This window comes from Durio zibethinus, chromosome 5 (assembly GCF_047325235.1).
Source record: "Durio zibethinus cultivar Kanyao isolate XHJ-2024 chromosome 5, ASM4732523v1, whole genome shotgun sequence".
In the NCBI taxonomy this organism is placed as follows: domain Eukaryota; kingdom Viridiplantae; phylum Streptophyta; class Magnoliopsida; order Malvales; family Malvaceae; genus Durio; species Durio zibethinus.
In genome coordinates, this window is record NC_143166.1 from 19,438,744 (window position 1) to 19,458,571 (window position 19,828).

At 31.0% G+C, this 19,828-nt stretch overlaps 1 protein-coding gene across 3 annotated transcripts; it reads left to right on the forward strand.

Annotated features, from left to right (window-relative positions):
* The first annotated feature begins 4,488 nt into the window (after positions 1–4,488).
* Positions 4,489–19,828, forward strand: LOC111281951 (Metallo-hydrolase/oxidoreductase superfamily protein). Of its 3 annotated transcripts, XM_089760839.1 has the most exons (13): positions 4,545–4,970; positions 5,047–5,194; positions 5,642–5,796; positions 6,832–7,014; positions 7,796–7,871; positions 9,334–9,411; positions 9,758–9,843; positions 10,769–10,842; positions 13,017–13,062; positions 15,469–15,578; positions 15,927–16,101; positions 19,183–19,372; positions 19,576–19,699. In XM_089760839.1, exons 1-12 carry the CDS (start codon positions 4,710–4,712, stop codon positions 19,354–19,356), a joined length of 1,566 nt encoding a protein of 521 aa, XP_089616965.1. In that variant the 5' UTR covers positions 4,545–4,709; the 3' UTR covers positions 19,357–19,372; positions 19,576–19,699. The 3 variants fall into 3 exon arrangements, with proteins under 3 accessions (XP_022725521.1, XP_022725520.1, XP_089616965.1); XM_022869786.2 differs by having other exon boundaries at positions 4,489–4,970; positions 18,841–19,828; XM_022869785.2 differs by having other exon boundaries at positions 4,514–4,970; positions 19,183–19,828.

Here is a 19,828-nt window from a genome sequence, read left to right on the forward strand (position 1 = left end):
ATTTTTGAAAAAATGATTGACAAAAATGAAAGTGAATTTTAAATAAAGAAATTTTAAAATGATTGAAAGATTTGAAAGAAATTTTCTTTAGACAAAAAGCAATAAGATTTTTTTTAGATATGCAAGATGAGAAAATTTAAAGACTTCTGAGCAAAGATGAGAAAAATTCGTAAGTTTTCCAAGTATAATATTTAAATTTTCAAAGTTGTCATGCCTCTATTTAAAGGAGCATTCATATGTATTGAGATTTATAAGATCTTCAGGCATAGTCTCTAAGTCTTCCGGGTAAGATTTTTAAGTCTTTCAAGTTGAAACTATTATAGTTTTGAGATTTATAAAACCTCAGAGCAAGAGTCATAAGTTTTTCAAGTTGAATCTATTATAGTTCTAAGATTTATAAAATTTTTGGGTATAGTCTCTAAGTCTTCCAAATAGATTCGTAAGTCTTTCGAGTTGAATTTATTTTAATGTCGAGATTTGTAAGATCTTTGGGTATAATCTCTAAGTTATCACATAGTATTTTAAATTTATAAAGCCTCTGGTAAGAGAAGTTTTTATTTTAATTTATTTTAAAAAGTTGTAGAGCCTCTAATGATAGGAGTTTTTTAAGAAAAACAAAAAAAATTGAAAAGAAATCCAAAATTAAAAAAATCCCAAAAAAATCAAAATGAAAAAAAAAAGAGTTTAGGTAAAAGGTTCAAACAAAATTGTTATCTTGCCCTATTCTCAATTTTAAAAAATGTGAAAAAGGAGTAGCTGTAGATACCTAATTTTATCTGGATTATTTGAAATGGATCTCGATTTGTATATATTTGGATATCTCAAGTGAGTTTAGGCTTGAATGGATTCGATTGTGTGAACCAAATTTAATCTAATTTAATTTGTCAATTAAGCTTGATGTTAAGGCCTAAAACCCATTTGTGAGGCCCAAAGTTTCAAACCCAATTTTGTTAAATTTTAATTATCTTTAAAAAAAATAAAATTAAAAAAGAGGAAGGAACATAAACTGGAAAGGTGATGTGCACGACACTATCCAATCCTCTTTTACTTAGCCATCCTATCAACCACTCTATCAGCCACCCTTACCATCTTCCTTTCCCAAGATCCAGCTCCTTTTGATAATGACAATTTACTTATCCCCTCGAAAAAATTAATCTAAACTTGCAATAGAAAAACCAAATCTTCAAACAAGTTGAAGTCACAAGAAATCAAGAATTTTTTTAATTTCTAATTTGTTCTATAAAGAATAACCACTACCATCAGAAGAGGGAACAACCACTACCATCAAAAGAGAGAATTTTTTAGACACTAAAGACTCTGCTAAAAACCATCCTCACCACCACTCGGTTAGCTTTTTTGTCACCACCACTTCTCTTGTAAACCGAACCACCATAGCCCAGTTTGACTCACCTTAAAATTTTTTTTTTGTGATCAACCAAAAAATACAAAAAAACTATGTAAAAAAAAAAAAAAACCCATTCGGTTAAATAGCCAAGAAAACCTATTCCCACAAAAAGCATAAACCAAAAAAAAAACTGCATTCCTCTTAAAGGAAGCAACAACCATACAAAAAAAAAAAAAATCATATGAGAAGGTTTCAGTTTAGGGTGATTTAGGGTGTTTCGTGGCTAAAATTTTTTTTTTAGAGGAAAAAGAGTTTGGCCTTGGGGCCAAACATAGTAAAAAGAAAGGCTCATCAGAGTGGCAAAGCTTAGGCTTTTGGAGGTAAGAATTGTCGACCTTCAACCTAGATCTAAGACTTTAGGTTTTTTTTTTTTTTTTTGAAAATCACTTAGAAAACAAGAAAATTGAAGAAAAGAATATTTTATTTGGTGAAATTTGGAAAAAAAACCACCAACGAGCGGTGATTAGTGAGGGTGATTGGTGGTCCCGATACCTGAATCTAGAAACAATGGAGGTTGTGGGTGAATTTTTGAAGGTGTAAGAGGGGTAGAGAGAGAATAGGTATACTAGAGAGTGTGTTAAAGAATAAAATGAAGGCTTTTTCTTGTTATATGGCATTCAAAACGATGTAGTTTTGTTAGGGAAAGATAGAAAAGAGAAAAAAAAGGAAGTAGTTGTAAACCATGATCCAAAGGGCTGACTCGACCCACGCTCGCTATGAACCTGCGTCCCATTGGTCAACCCACTTCAACAACCCAATCTTCTTAGGCTCATTTTAATGGTAATTGGGCTTCTAGTGCTTGGATTTGTTAGATAAAATTTTGGATTTTAACATCAAAGTTGAGCTTGAGGTATAATTTTTATATATTTAGGGCTTTTTATTTGGATGGTTTTACATTATTCATTTCAATAATATTTTTATAAAACATGCACATCTCAAAATATTTACTAATGCTTATAGAAATAAAAATTCATAAAAATTGTTATAAGTATTTATTTTTCTTTTATTGATGTGTGAAAATTTTTACTATTAAATGATTCTTTTTTTAAAAAAAGATGAAATGAATAAAAAATAAAAATTTTACCCGATGATGAGATTTTAAGGAAATTCATGTAGTAATTCTTATAAAATCTCTAGGTGAGAAATATTTTTAAATACTACCGACATATTGGAGTATTTATAAAAAATTTTCAATACAATAAAAATTTTCCTTTTCTTCTAAAAAAAATTCTAAGAAATATAATAAAAAATCAATAAACAATTAAAAAAAAGACATGTACTTTAATATTTAACCATTTTCCATCGTGTATATATCATTTAATTTTTTAAAAATAAATATGACTCTTCAAAGATGGAATTCTAAGAAAATCCAAGTAATGATTCCTAAAAAATCCTCAGGTGAGAAAAATTCTCTTTTTATTTTTAACGTACTAAAACATTTTAAGAGTTTTTTCGATAATAAGGTTCTAATTCATTTTTTTTTAAATAAAATGGATTAATCTTTAAATAAAGTAAAAAAAATTAAAAATTAAAAAAAAAAGGAAATAAAAGGGTGAAATGATAAAAGTGGAAATGAAAATGACTTGGTAAAGGTAGAGAGAGGAATTATTTTTAAAAATCAAAATTAAGATTTTTTTTGTCAAAATCAAAAGGATAATATATAATTAATTGGAACCATCTTAAATGGATATTGTGGGGGTACTAATCTTTCCTCACGTATAACCGATTTTCGAACTTAAATTATTTTGCAGACTTTAAAATTATCTTTTTAATAAATTTTAATTAATTGTAAGGTTTTATTAAAATGGTAAAGTTTTAATAGATGATATATCACACATAATAAAAAAAGATTGATGACGAGTTCATTTATTTTTAAATGACATCTAGCGGCTTTAAAACTATTACGGCAAGACTTAAATCAATTTAAAAATGATTAATCCGAAATAAAGTTCAATCGAATTTAATTTAATTAAAACATTTTAATTGGCCCAAATCAAAATGTTCAAATTAAGTATAAAATCGAATACACTCGAATTAATTCAAACAAAATTTAGTGTCTACACTATTTAAGAAATATTATTTAATATATTGATAGTAAAATATTTTAATTTTATAAGTGAGATTAGGATAGTAATATATGTTTTTTTTTTAAATTAGTTTTTTTTTTATTTTTTAAATATATATTAAGGGATATATGTTATCATTTTAATTATGTTTATAAAGTTAAAAAACTCTAGTATTATTTGATAATTTCTCAAAATCAAATCTCACTTTTTTTTCTCTTTCTTATCGTCTCTGTGATGCTAATGTTCAAAGAATAAAAATAAAAATGAATAAAAAAATGAGACATCTTTTTAACATTTGAAATTTATTTTGATGGATTATTAGATTTAAAATTTAAAACATTAAAAGATACAAAGAATTAAAATTATTTTCGATGACACAAACAATTAAAATTTGAGATCTACAACTAAAAATTTTCATGTTTTTTGGTGAAAATGAAATATTTATCCTTGATTTTTCATTATATTTGATTTTTATTTAATTTTATCAACTACGATGTTCTTTAACTCATGAAACTAATTCAATTATTCCTATCTACTTGATGTTATTACATCCTATATTTGTGAAAAAAGAAAAAAAAATGATAATTTGAGAAATAAATTAAAAAAAATCTTTTGGAAAAAATAAATTTTAAGGCAAATGTCAATTTATTTCATCAAGGAACCGAATTACAATCAATTTGGATAGCATTTAATATTGGGATAGGACACTTCTCTAACCACAAAAGATCTTACTATATTAATAATCCTTCTTGAGCAAGTATATGAGATGTTTTGTTGCCTTTCCTTGTTATACGTTGAAAAAAACCTTAATGTTACATGAAAAGAGTGGCTAGCATTTTGCTTTTAAGTGAATATGAAATAAAAACAATATAAAGCCTCTTATTACTGAGACGATCATCGTGTGTTTGTGTTCCTCCTGTGGTGGATTAGGCCGAAGATCCACAATGAGGCCCGTTGGAGATACGAATCTCAATCTCTAGCAACCATACCAAAGGCAATTCCTTTTTTTTTTTTAACATGCCACCAACTATAACGGTAAGTTATATCACTCATCATCCAACCAAAGAACCAACGGCTTTCTCAGTCGTACTAAGCTAACGGCTTCCATTCTATTTCTATTTCTAATTTCTATCAGTCAGTCTCCTTCCATTATTTACTTCTTCTACCTCAAACCCTAACCTTCCATTCACAACTTTAACATCTCACTTTGGATTCTCACTTCTCTTTTCTCAAACAAAATGGCTACTCATGTTCTTGCTGTTATCCTCAAAAACCCATCAAACGACGCCCAATTCCTCCTCCTTAAGCAAAATCCTCCGCCTAAATTCGGCCAAGACGAGTACGATTCTTATGTGGATTCTGATCTATGGGACCTCCCTTCCACGCTTCTCAACCTTCAACATAATCATTCCAACTCTGGGATCTTTATCCAAGCCGCCCAATCCTTCTCTCAGAATATTGATTTGACTAAATTTGATGTCCAATTGGGTCTTAATCGGGTAATTTTTTTTTCATTTAAAATAAATAATTTCATTTGTCTAATTCCTAATTGTGGTTAACGTTTTTGTTTTCTAGGTGTTGGAGCAAGTGAGTTTTAAGGTGAGTGATGTAGGGGAGTGGACTTTGTTTAAGTATGTGGAGGAAGCTGAGTTCGGACCTGGGTTTCCAGTTAATACTGTGTTTCTTATGGGGAAATTGTTGGATGCAAATCAAAATTGTCATGGTGTGTTTCTATTACTCCTGCTTCAAGCTTAATATTATTGGTTTAATTTTTTATGGACTGCTTGCAATTCTTGTGGAAAGTCTTTGCTGATTATAAGAAATGCACAAGAGAAAGATTTCGGTGAAAATATAAAATGAAGATTTTTAATTCTTTGATTAGCTTGACCTACAAAGGGGGTTCAGGTGCGGTTATAAAAAACAATTGGTTTGGTTTTTAGCTGTTTTTTTCAAATGAGCTAGAAGGAGTGAGTTTGTTAAAGCTGTGAAATTGATCAATTTAGGGGAGTGCCAAACTAGGGCAGGTTTCATTTTTCATGATTACTAAAATGTTCATTACAATGTTAATGTTGAAATCCTGTGGGTTGTGATTTTTTGATTCTGTCACCAGAATGTGCTGTCATTATAAAGCACAAGCAACTGATTGTTACAATATCTGCTGCTTTTTCAGGGTTATGTAAGTGGATGTCTACTGAAAGCTGTCTTAATTGGCTTCTGGAGGTGAAACCATGTAATGATCGTGTAGGGCCTTTGGTAGTTGTTGGTCTTGTAAATGATTTAAAGCAGTCTGCAGCAAGGAAATTACCACCCACCTTGCGTTATCAGGTTTGCTATGTTTTGAGCGACCATGATCTATCAAAGCATGCTGTATTAGCTATAAGCAAGAATGAAGTGTAGACACTAATAATTTAAGGGTTTTATGACCTAATTTTATGGAAGTATAACTTCTGGGGAGTCGATTGATTCTTAATTACTATTATTAGAAATCCAGCTCTTTATTTTCATGCTTTGAGGAAATTTGCTCCATCAAGGCAAGTTTCTTGGAGGGATGATTAAGCTGTGCTTCTCACTCTTTCCAAGTAAAAAAATGAATATGAGAAGTGCAGTGCCTACTTCTAGCAGAATAAGATTCATTTGACAAAGAGTCTCTTTCATTTTAAGTGTTAATCTTAGGATGCAGATTTATTTAGCCTCTGATAACCAGTTGGTTACAAGAGTTTTTCCAGAAGTTTATTCTAAAGGCTTGCTTTTATGTGCACCTATTTTCATAGTTTTCAACTCAATATATTTTTAAAAAGTCCAAATTTGAAGTTTATGGAGCTTATGTTTAACCACTAGTGTGCTACCAGATATCGGTGGTTCATAGTGTTAGAAACAGCAGAGGACGATGATGGAGTTGTCTATTCTCTGTTATGTACATCAATTATGCCGAAGTCAATAACAGTGATTTTATTTTTGATCTGTGTGTGTATGTTTTGGGTTGTCCTTTATAACAAATATTTTCTTGATTATATGACATGTATGCATAATAATTTCTGGATTTTTAATGGAAGGATTCCTTTATGAATGTAAGGGCTGTCAAACTCATTTGTTACTGTAGCTTAAATTAAGTCTCCATAGGAATACTTTCTTGCCTCTTGGAACAAATATATATATATGTATGTATATATATATATGTATATATTATATATATATTAATATATGTATATATATTACCTTATAAAACAGGACTTGGCTCAAGATTGTCTATCTTATTTTACCGAGAAAAAAGGATTGATATTTTTAAATTTCAGTGGTTACTTTAATTCAGAATTTAACATTAAAATGCCTTTGTGGACTCAGATTTATTCTCATTTTCAGGAGTATCCTCCTGGAGTCATACTTGTACCTATGCGAAGTAGGACGGTGAAGCCCTTCCATACCACAAACTTGGTAATATTTGCGCCTGAAAATGTTTCAGATACATCTGAAGACTGTAGCTTTGTTTCTCATGGAGATGCCTTGATAGTGGATCCAGGATGCCGACATGAGTACCACGAAGAGGTATGAAATAACCGTTTGTTACCTTTGGTTTTGCCCCACTTCCTTGAACCAAGTCACCAACTTTTTTTATTCTGAGTTACCTTTTGCTATGGTATCGGGTTGTCTTTGGAGTATGTTGTCCAAGTTAATGCCTCACTTACTTGAAAAATCAAAATGTGTGCTTGTCCATGAATTAGTTTAAACAGGATTCTTAGCTGGATTTCCTAAATTATCTCTGAAAAATGCAAAAGATGCTAAGCAAGCTTTTAGCTTCTTTGAAAGTTGTGAGATGTCATTTAAACTGGTCTTTCAGTTCAAAATAGAAGTTATTTTCCATTAGCATCTAGTAGGATTAAATAATGTTCATTTTCGTAGTTTGATCATGTATGGGAAATCTTGTGCTTTACAGTATGGGAGACATAGCTTTTTCACACAGGATTGGAATATTTCTAGAGCAATTCCTTTTTCTCCTTTGTCAAAACAAATTAGAAGGTAGATACTTAAGTAAAAAGGGAAAGGAAAATGGCCTTCTAAAACTGTGAACCTCTGTTTAGCTTAGTAACTACTCCATATCATTATGAAATGGTTAACTTTTATAAACAACATAATAATTTATATACTTTCTTGTTTTATGGTTATCTAGCTGTATGCACATTTAGTACTGTTGACATAAATCTACTTTATTCAATGCCTGTAATGTTAGTCCAACAGCAGATGTAGGCTTAGATATTTCATTGTTGTTATTTTTCATGTTTTACTTATAGCTTAACTTGTTGTTGACATTATTGTTTTATTATAACAGCTCAAGCAGATTGTTGCTTGCTTGCCAAAAAAGTTAATTGTCTTTGTTACTCATCACCACCGTGATCATGTTGAAGGTCAGTTTTCAAAAGTACTTCTAACTGATACTACGGGATTTTGCATTAGAGCATTCTTCAGTTTTCACCATGATCATGGTTTGTTGCAAGGCACTTATCTGAATTTTTGATAGAAAGGCAAATCCTTGCCATTAATAAGAGAACAAATGCAATATATTCCAGAAATCCTTCTTGCCCAGCCTGTTGAACAATAAGAGAATGTATGAGATAAATCTGGAAACCCATCTATCCCACCTTGTTGATCATTTTTAGAACTTAAAAAGGAACAATATTCTGTTAAAATGATAATAAATGGGGAAGATATGGATGACACAGTTACTTTTTGTAGATTATTGGGAGCTTTTTAGCATGTAGTTCATGGTTAAGTCTGCCATGTGTAAGGGTTGTTCCCATCTTTTTACTACATTTCATTACTATTCTGGGGAGAAAAGAATATCCTTAACATTGAAATATAGGAATGTGATCTATGCCATTCTAGAAGTAAAGACCCATTTGATCTATTTGAAATGATCTCTTCTAGATTTAATTGTAAAATGATATAGATATAACCATCAAATTACGTAAAGTGAAGTTTGATCGAAGGTAAAATGGTCAAAATAAATACAGAGTAGTTCTTGATGTCATCTATGTTTATTTTATTGATGAAAAGGTAGTAATCTAATACATATGGTGGTTGAAGGTCTATTGAGCAATGGAAATGAAGGGGAAATGGGCATTGCATAACAAAGAATAGTGAGGTTCATGTCCTAATGCTCCTAGTGGAATCAATTTAATTGGACTTCTAAATAGGCAAAAAACCTATCTTCTAGTATTCAGTGTCAAGCTTTCAATGGGAAAGTAGCATGCCTCTCGAGTAATTGTCTCATATGCTATATTAGTAAGTTTAAAATTGTTGTTCATGTTCTTGTCATTTATCTCCCTCTCCAGCTTGTTTAGGCATATTGGACTTGGTCTGTTTTTTTCTCTCCATTTAACCCACACAAGGGCTTCAAATTGATAATAGTATGCTTCTTAGTCTTTAATAACTTTCTAGGTTATGTTGATCCATTTAATAGGATTAAGAAATGGTGTGAATAAACATGATGCCTTATTTGTTATTTTTTATTAAGAACAAAGCATCTATTCTCTGAAGTACATAAAATTTAACTTCTTCTCGTGGATGACTATGAGGTCAAAAGTTATCTCCTATAATGAGGTCCATGAAGCTGCTAACCCTACTATTTTATTAATTTTAGGTGCTTCTTATCCTTATTCGAAAAAGATGTATTTGGAACCATATCAATTTCCATGTTATTTCAAAATGCTATATGATCAATTGAGGAATTGCCATTTCCTTTTCAATTGAGATTATTTATTGTGAAGTAACATGCTCTTAGTTGGATATCTATAATTTCAAATTTCTTGTCTTTTCTATCATGAAAAAGGTCGTTACTGGATATACTGATTTAGGGTTTATTTTCAGGTCTTTCTATTATCCAAAAATGCAATCCTAATGCTATGCTGCTAGCACATGAAAATACCATGCGTCGCATTGGAAAAGGTTAGATTGTTCGGAATGAAAACTTTTTATGTTTGACTTCTTATAATTTTTTTAATAGGTAATTGGTAGCCACATTGCTTCAAAAGGGAGGACCCAACTCTGAATCCACTTTCCTCAAACTATTTATAGAAAACATAAGATCACTAAACATAGATTTCTTTCTTTAATGTGGAAGTCATCTTAATAGGTAAATGCCACATCCTAGCAAGATGGCTCGTTGAATGATTGTAACAAGTATTGATGCCATTTAAGATTCTTTTTACATATAATAATATTAATGATAATCTTGACCTACATCATTCTTCCCCTTCAAGATCATGGTTTAGTTGTGGTTATATGATGACAGGTGACTGGTCTCTTGGCTATACCTCAATTTCTGGAGAAGAAGATATTTTGGTTGGTGGTCAAAGATTGACCGTCATTTTCGCTCCAGTATTTCTCATTTCACTTTTGATCTCCTTCAAATTGTTCATTTGTTTTCTTTTTTGATCAAATGGCTAGCTTGCACTCTAGACACCTTAGTGTTGGTCCTACCTTAACACATGTTCAAGTGCTACAACAAAGAATAGACAACAAACTAACAAGTTCTGATCCTACGGACTTGGTTTCGTGGGAATCATCACAGAAACTTGATGTGACTTAATAACAGCTACAAAATTCTAATTGAAATCAGATTGTTTAATAAACAATTAGGTTTATCTTCTTGAAATATTTAAAACAAAATCTATCTTTTTATTATGAGTTAGGACTTTTTGGTTGTAATTAAGACATGTTAAGATTCTGTGATAACTCCCATGTAGGATCAAAACTCCAAACTAACTACACTATGAACGTATAGGGGACAAAACAGTTTTTTTGAAGTTGTTTCCACAATAATTTTCTTGAAAACTACCTTGCATAATTGGAGTTGTCATGCTCATCCCATGTTGTTTGGGTCAAAATTTGAATGAGACTTATAGGACAATGTCATTGATTATCTTATGTTGAATGAAGTATATAGTTAGAACTTGTTTAGTAGTGGCATTCTATCGGAGGTTTGTCTAATGAGTATTAGGAAGACTGAGTTGCAGTTTCTTGTTTGCCATCTCAAGATCATAGTGGTCGTTATCAACTAATACGCCATTTGCAACAGAATATAATAAGAATACTTAGTTGTAGGTGCATTACTTCGCTAGTATGTGGTAGTTTGCCATCACCAAATGGTTACATGTTCACCTAATAATACAATGAATGTCCCCAAAAGTGCCTTTTGTTTCAAGGGTTTGTGATTATTGGTGTATTTTATCTTTTACATGAAATTTGGATACACAACCTGCTCTTTTTTCTCGATCTAAGAAAAGCATTCTTCTTAATTCAGGGACATACAGATGGCCACGTGGCATTGCTTGATGTTAGTACTAACTCATTAATTGTGGGTGATCATTGTGTGGGGTAAGATTTTTGTAGAAAATTATTGTATTATATAGCATACTAAAAATAAGAGAAGCTAAAAGAAGCTGCTTGTATACTTTGTGCATGAAGAGCAAGATTTTCATAATTCTATTGTTTGTATTCACATATGACATTAACATTGGCGAGATGAGTGTTTGCATATGTTTATTTTGGTGGAAAAAAGGGTATATATTACTATTGGTTAAATTGAGGTAGTTTTTGATAAAACTGAAACTAAAAAATGAAAAATAAACACTAAAATTTTATGTTGAATTTGTGCTGTAAAAATTGTTTGGTGTAAAATTGAAAGTTAAAAAGCTAAGTATAACTAGATTGAAAGTTAAAATTAAACACTAAAATTGCAAGTGCTGAATTCTAAAAAATTATGTAATTTATATTTTCAACCTATAGTATATCATATTATACATTATTATTTAAGTAGCCAAAAATATCATACATTATTCTGTCATATAAAATTATATATTAATTTTTTTAGTCAAGCTCAAAATAGTTTTGGGGGTTATTACTATCAATTACTAGGTTAATATATTTTTCTTAAGTAACTTGAGGGGCAGAAAAATTATTTGTGAAATAAAAAACTCATTATCTTGATCATATATTTTAAAACAATGAATCAAAATTCATTAATCTCTAGGAATTTAAAATTCATATCTCATTGTTCTATCAAAATCATGAGGAATAAAAATTAATCCATCTCAAGAAATTTAACATTATATCTGATCGTTCTTTCAAAATCATATATGATTGGATATTTTACTTACGAGAGTTTTATTTTTGTAAATGTGGGTCTCATTTGGCCATCGGCTATAGGCATATACCTTTTTCCATTCCATAAACTTTACATCCTTGCTAAAGTTTGAACCAAAGGCCTTCAAGTTGAAAGCCCTGAAGTTCTAACCATTAGGGTTTTGAAATGAGAGCTTAATTATAAGGTTATTGACATTGCTGTTTAAACACTTCAAAACACATGAAAGTACTCAATAAAAAAATCCAACAAAAGAAACAAATAGAAAGACCATAATTTAGTGGTTGTTGAAGTATCAATGAAATTTTGCTATAGTAGATGTTAACAAGATTTTGCTAGTGTTTCTTGCAAATAAGGTACACTAAGGTACATGTTGTAGGATTAAAAGAAATGTTATATTTAGAAAAGGTTAGTAATTAGTATTTAACTACAAAATTATAAGGTTATTGACATTGCTGTTTAAACACTTCAAAACACATGAAAGTACTCAATAAAAAAATCCAACAAAAGAAACAAATAGAAAGACCATAATTTAGTGGTTGTTGAAGTATCAATGAAATTTTGCTATAGTAGATGTTAACAAGATTTTGCTAGTGTTTCTTGCAAATAAGGTACACTAAGGTACATGTTGTAGGATTCAAAGAAATGTTATATTTAGAAAGGTTAGTAATTAGTATTTAACTACAAAATTGTCTGATAGAAAACATTTTAGAGCCATCTTAAGAGAACAAATTCTACACTCATCCATCATAGGCCCTAAAAACTTAATGCTTTCATTTCTTTTTTAACTTCAAAATCATTCTATAAGTGGCTCCACGATAAGTGACCAAATTGAACAATTATAGCATTGCAAATTTCAACTTTCATCACTTTAAAAGTGAAAAAGGGGCGGTGGGGAAAGGACACAAAATTTTGTTGATATACTTATTGGAAATAGCTGTAGAGGTAGGCCTTTTAAGGACTTTAATTTTTTCACAAATGACAACATATTGCTTTTTCTTTCAATTTATCAAAAATTTAATCTTGGTTGATGAATAGAGCAGTTCCGTCCGGCTGGATGTGAACTCTATGGTGTGGGTTAATTGACTTATGTCCATCCAATCTAATGAATCTCATATGATTTGTTAGCTATCATTTGGGATTTGTCTGTAGCTTTCAATGGATTTTAAGATACTAAAATGGTCATCCAATTATATTCCTCCTCTACAATTGGTTGAAGAAGTTGTGTGGATTTACTTGAACGATGAACACATTTAAATGATTTGATTCTGAGGCTAAATAAATGTTCATAGGCTTTTCTCTTCTTAATTCTTATTTTCTTCATGGAACTGTTCATAGGCTTTTCTCTTCTTCATTCTTATTTTCTTCATGGAACTCCCTTGCTAATACACCAATTGGTTTGTTACAGTCAAGGAAGTGCTGCCTTGGACATTACTTCTGGTGGAAACATGACTGTAAGTGCATAGAAAAGCCCTAATGATTTTTTTCAGCCTATTATTTCAATGGTAGAATACATATCAGAATCATTATCTCATATTTCTGTCTTTACTATTGATATTTAGTTTCTGTTTGATTTTATTTTACTAAGCTTTAGCTAAAGCTACTTAAATTGGATTTGAAGTTAACTGTTATGGGAAAACATAAAAGGTATATTGAGAATGCAATAGTTGCCTGGGAATTTATTTTCTGTAGTCATACCATAATAAATTTGATAGCTGCCATATAGTAAATGTATTCTTGCATAAATTACTTCTCTGTTGCTTGTTTTAGTTATTGGGAAGTAATTATGCAAGATCAGAGATTAAGCAACTGAAATTTAAAATTTAATTCCCAAAAAATTGGATCACACCATTATATTGCTATGTACATTCATACTAGCGTCAAGAAAATCAAGATCATATCTAAAACCCTAATTGGTGGTCATCTAGAGTTTTTGATCCAAGAATCTTCAAGAATCTAGCTACGTTGTAGCAAACCTTCAGTTACCCAATTGTCTAGCCTTCATGGTACCCGCACAAATAATTAAAGTGTAAACCTCTTGGAGAATTTGGGATAGCCAAAGCCGAGACTTGGTGCTAGCTAGGGTTTTGGCTCTTAACCTTTTGTGATTTCTCTCGACTCTTGAGATGAATTACACTTAACTCTCCTACATAAAGAGGGCGGGAAGGCTCGGGAGCAAATTCAGCAACCTCTTTATCACAATCCTATTCCAAATAGGATTGTATTTTGCTTCCTTATAATTTGGCCTCTTGGACTTATTAATTATTTCAATTAAGTCCCTAAAGTTCAAAACTTTATTTCAATCAAGTTCAACTAGATTCTTCCATTTTAATTTCTCAACTTAATTATTTTGAATGTGTGACCCACTAGGTCCTTAATATGTTGGCAATAAATATGAAGATTGTAATCCTAATGTACTCAGGATTAGATCAGTTAAACCCCTTTATTTCATCATTAATTCTCTAATTAATCAACTTCATATTTTTTTATCAAGATTGACATCTAACATGTATCATGACCACCCAAATATTAAGAAGAGTAAAATAGTTTTGATTGACCTCTCTATACATGGTCTTATCACATAATTCAATCCTTTTCATCACTATATCTTGGCAATGCTAAAGCATGGTTTAGTGTCTATTCTATGTGCCCCAACCATTATGGTTCTTCATTTACCCAAAGCTTTTAACTCTTTAAATGAGTTTTAAACTACTCCAAAACCTCATTCCACTTTGTCCAAAGATTTCCCTAATTAACCTCTTCTCAAGAACAGTATGATATTTGTTGGATCACCCTATGTGAGCAATCCTATCATGAACATTACTCTAATTCCATGTGATTCATGCTATACCTAATATCCTTCTTATAGAGTGTCCTTGGTTAGGACCGTGTAAGAGTAGTATCAAAGTATAAAACTTGTTATGCAAGCTATATAATGAACTTCAAGTCAAAGGATCACTTATTTAAACATCACATTAGAATATTGCCATAAACACTTAAGTGGTATACCATGTGAAATTCTCATAATGAGTCATGTTCAATGAATTTGTTCTTGTAACAAGCACTGACATGTTTAGCTCAAGTATACTTTACTTCAACTTATGAGATCTATTGCTTACTTCACAAGTAAAAGTATAAACATGCATCAACTTCAAAGGCTTATATATCAATATCTATCTTTCTTGATAAAGCATCAACTAGGAACAGTTTAGGAATAATGCTTTTATGCAACAAGGATCTCATAATTACAATATTTTTGTAATTCCCTTTGCAAAACATATTTATTCCGTGAACTTTATCTTTTATGAAGTAAGTAATGAATATAAAAATATACTCAAAGATAAAGAATGCCTTATTATATAAAACTAATGCATAATATAACAAATTATTTTACATCAATCCGATTGGTCATAAGACATACACTAACATTAGTATTAAGAATTTTTCTTTGTATACTGCTTCTCTTTCTAGAGAATATTCCTTTATGCTACCATGTTTGTTATCAACTTCTATCATGCATGCATATTCTACTTCCTTCTACATAAAATAAATGGTTCTAGCTCAGTTTTCTTAATTCTGCATCATGGCTGGAATGCAGCTCAGAGCAATTGGGGAAAGGGATATTGGTTTTAATTAGAAACTCCTCATGCATGATAGTGATTGCAACTGTTTAATTTTTTTTTTATTTTTTTTGGTTAAAGTAGCAGTTTCAACTGATTTCCATAGACTGAAAATCATAACACAAAAATAAGAGGAAAAGAGAATTAAAAGTTATCAGAGCAATAATCTTATATCTTCTGCTTACTTGAGCCTATTTGTAAAACACTGTTTCCAAATGAAGATTTTTACTTTTTATGCAGGAATACTTCCAAACAAGTTACAAATTTATAGAGCTTTCACCACATGTTTTGGTTTCCATGCATGGGAGAGTCAATCTGTGGCCAAAGAACATGCTTTGTGGATATCTTAAGTATGAAACAATCTTTACTCCTTTATTAAAATCATTTGGAAATCCATCCTGGAACCCCATAAATCTCTTTTTATTGCTAAACTATTGACAATTAGCATTTCTTATCACTGACTTGTCTTTTCAAGTTTTTCTTTTTGTCATGGTGACATATCATCGTAGGTATTTTAGAGAAAGTTATGCAGTGCTGAGTTAGCTTGCGAGCAATTTTTTTAAGCTTTTTTTTTTTTTTGTTCAACTGTTTATATGAGGTCAATAATTATTGATAGTGGCCAATTTGATTCTCTAGCATAATGAAACTACAAACAACAGAGATTTTTTTTTGCTGACAGAGAAATTACTTCTTTCTAGGAACCGCAAAAGTAGAGAAGAAAGCATTTTGAAAGCCATAGAAAATGGAGCAGAAACACTTTTTGACATAGTTGCTAATGTGTATTCCGGGGTTGACCACAGTTTCTGGATGGCTGCTGCATCAAATGTCAGGCTACATGTGGATCATCTGGCCTGGCAGAAGAAGTTACCAGAGGTATGCTTTGCAAGGTTTTAGGATAAAATTTTTTCCATGCATATGATCAATGCATATTTCCATAAAACTGCTCCATTTAGGTTGGTAGTCCTTTTTCGTCATATCTGTCATGTAGGCTCTTTGTTCTTTTCAATTTGCTTTGGTTATTAATGTTGTATAAAATCAAATCAAAATAACTCAAATTGGGTCAACTTGTACTCTCATATGGATTAGGAAAATGTTAGATCAATTATATATTTTAGACATAGTTGTGGGAGGTCTTTGGTTATACATGAATCTTCAGCATGCTTTCTGCTGAAATAGTAGTGGATATCGTTCTTTTTCAGGTCTGTCTGAATTCACTACTTTCACAACAGTGTTTTCAGGAATCTTGACACCATGATCAAATAAACAATCAAGTAGTTGAATATTTGAAATGATTATTTGCCTCTGTTAGTTAGCTCATATATTTCATGTCTAGCTGATGCAAAACATCCTAGAGATGCTTGATGCTGTTTTGGGAAGAGTAAAGCTAAATATAGATGGCTCTTGGTACGATTAAAATGGGCTTCTAAGGTGTAACTACTAACTGGGTTTGAGGCCTCTCTATTGCCCTGATGTTTTAAATTACCACAACAAAGAGCCACCCCAGAGAATTCTTGAAGAGGACATGAGATCTGGGTGTCCATAATTGCTGCAAGAGCCTTTTAAGAGTATCATGTTTTGATTAGGATTAGCACATTTAACTAAAATAGAAGATATTTTGATACTGTCAAAGAAAATGCAATATTTTTAAATTTCCTTAAGGAAAATTTTCAATTGGAAATATTAAAATAGCCCTATATGAAATTATGCATAAGATTCCAGCAAGGTTTAACTTATTATGCCTTTCGTTAAGCATGTTGAATGTTATATATCTCAGTAACCACAACTATATGACCAAATGTGTGCCACATACATTATTTTATACAAGAAAATTCTTTTATGACCCCTTTTTGTGAAGGAATGTAGTAAGTTAAAATTTAAAATTTTGAAACCTGTAAGTCTTGAATAAATCATGTTACTGTGCATATATACAGCAATAATGGCTGTTAATTAGGTTAAAATTTTGTCGAAAATGAAATAAGCTAACTTCAAAATATTTATACCTGAAACCAACTGAATAGATTTGATCTTCTATTAAAAAAGTTTTAGTTTTTTTGATTGGTTATTCACAAAGACGAATCCTTTTCTACAATTTTGCTTACTGTAAACACTAAAGCACTGACATGAGTGTCTGAAACCTGATCTCTTAATCCTTTAAACAACCAATTGAAAAACGAAAAATGTTGTTGTGATCCTATGTAACCTGGTGTTCCCAATCAACAAATGACATGCTTATTTATTCCATATTGACTTACCCCTTAAATTATGAGAGCTCTTTCTTTATTTTTGTCTTTCATCATCCTGCTTAATTTCTCTCTTCTTAGCTGTAATCTTCATCTTTTTCTTTTCTTTTTCTGTATCTACATAGTTGCTTACAAAAATAGTCAGTTACAGAACAATCATGGCTTACCTAGTGAAAGAAATTGCCCAAACAGATGATGCCACCAGGAGGGTTGCAGTCTAGACTGCTGCTTTCCTGTGATCCCTCTCTTTTTTATTTGTTCAAACAGTCTGTGTAGCCTATAACTCGTAGTGGTAAATTTTAAGTACTATGTTAATCTATATGTGTAAAGGAATGATAAAATTATTTTGATTAATTTGATTGGTTCTCATACGAATCATAAAACCCATAGCCAATATATACATCATTAGTGGCCCAAAAAAAAAAAAAATCAATTACACTGGATATGATTTAGTTATTTTTGAAGTCAATCCAAAAGGTCCTGGAATTGATTCATTTTGACAAAATTCAAGCAGTTAATTTGGTTTCTTTGAGTTCACTTTGGGCTTACTTGCCCAAAGAGTAGAGGCACATGTACACATTCTTGCGAGCATGCTTACATACATGCATCAATAAGTATATATGTATGTACATGCCTGCCTGCCTGCTTTCTTAACACACAAGACGGTAAAAAGTCACATACATCCATAAATATTAGCATTCATTTGTATGTTTGCTTTCTTGCATTCTTAACACCACCCACCCACCCAAAGAAAAAAAATAAGTACATGCATGCATAAGTAGTATATATCTTAATGGAAACTTGTAAATTTTATATGATCCTTAACATTTGGATTTTACAATAGAACATGAAAGTCAGAGTATTATGGGAGAAAATTGATGGTACTTTTATCTCATATCTGGATGATTAATTATTTTTATAATTGTTTTTAGAATTATCTTCAAAAAAAAAATTTAGAATTTTTATATCTCAGAAACTAAAGCTGTAACTTAAGCAGATTTTGTGGTGCATATTTCTTTATGTGCTCTTTGTTTTTCAAGCAAGAGTAAAGACTTGTATTTTAGGCAAATATGATCACTTACTATATTCTTTCCCCCATTTTATCTTTTGATAATTCAGATGTTAGTTCATTGTCGACATGGCTGTGTATTGATCAAGGTGCAGATTATGTAGCTTCATATGATTATTATGTGTAGAAAAAATATCTTTATAATTATAGCTGTAATTTATATCATCTACAATTTTGAGAGAGCATATGCTCTATGGTAGTTATAATTGGATGTTTCTTTCATATTTAAAATTGTTAGGATAAGGATTTTAGCATCATTACATTATTGAGACAAACTTCAAGCTTTACTGTGAGAATATGCAGGGCTTCTCTGTGGAAACTTTCAGTGACAGTTTGGTTACATTTGAGAGCGTTGTGGGTACTTTTGAGCCAAAATGAGGAAAGCTATAACTGTGGACCAACCTTCTCAGATGGATCGCTTTATTAATACATCAGCTTCTCTGATTTACATAACCAAACACATCCTAGAAAGTACATTTTACATACAATTATCATGTCAGATCTGTAGCAGTTATATTAACTGAAAATAAAAATCACTGTGATTTTTATTATTTCTGATGGGGCTGATTCAAGCTTGCATTTTTTTAAATTGATCTGCATAAAAAGATTCATTGTCATCCATGTGTGCTCAATTGATTCTTGTAGGAATTTTCCATTCAGAAGCTCCATAAAACTTGGGTGTCTTTCATTTTGAGGTGGACATGTTCATATCTTAGTAGCAGGTTTCCTATTAAGTGTCTGAAGCTGAAGATTTTTAGTTTGCTTATCGCTGGGATAGTGGTTGGCGTTGCTGTATATTACTCAGTGAAGCCTGCTTAGATTTGAACAAAGAGAGGTTAAGTGTATAATTTGGAGTTGGTCACAGGCTCTGGCATTGCATATGGCATTCATCTACTGATAATTCATGAATGAATTATTATTTTTATCTTTTCTAGTATATTGAAAGGAATTGCCAAATGGGATGTTGGAGCAAGAATTTATGGTAGATCGATATATATTGTATTGTGATGTTGATGTAAAATGTTAATTGATGCTTAGGACATCATGTGAAGAATACATTGGCTACAGGAAGAAAAACCATCTTCCATTCAATTCCTTGGTAAATCAAGTGAAGTTGGCTGATTAGCATGATCAAAAGTATGGTAGTTGGATAAAATGCTGAGTTTGATTGCTAAATCGACAATTGACTGATGAGAAGCTATTGTGGCGTACCTCAATGGTACCAATGTTGATAGATTATGTACCAAATCAAGATCAATTTCTTAATGTGTTAGGATTTATATTTTTTGTC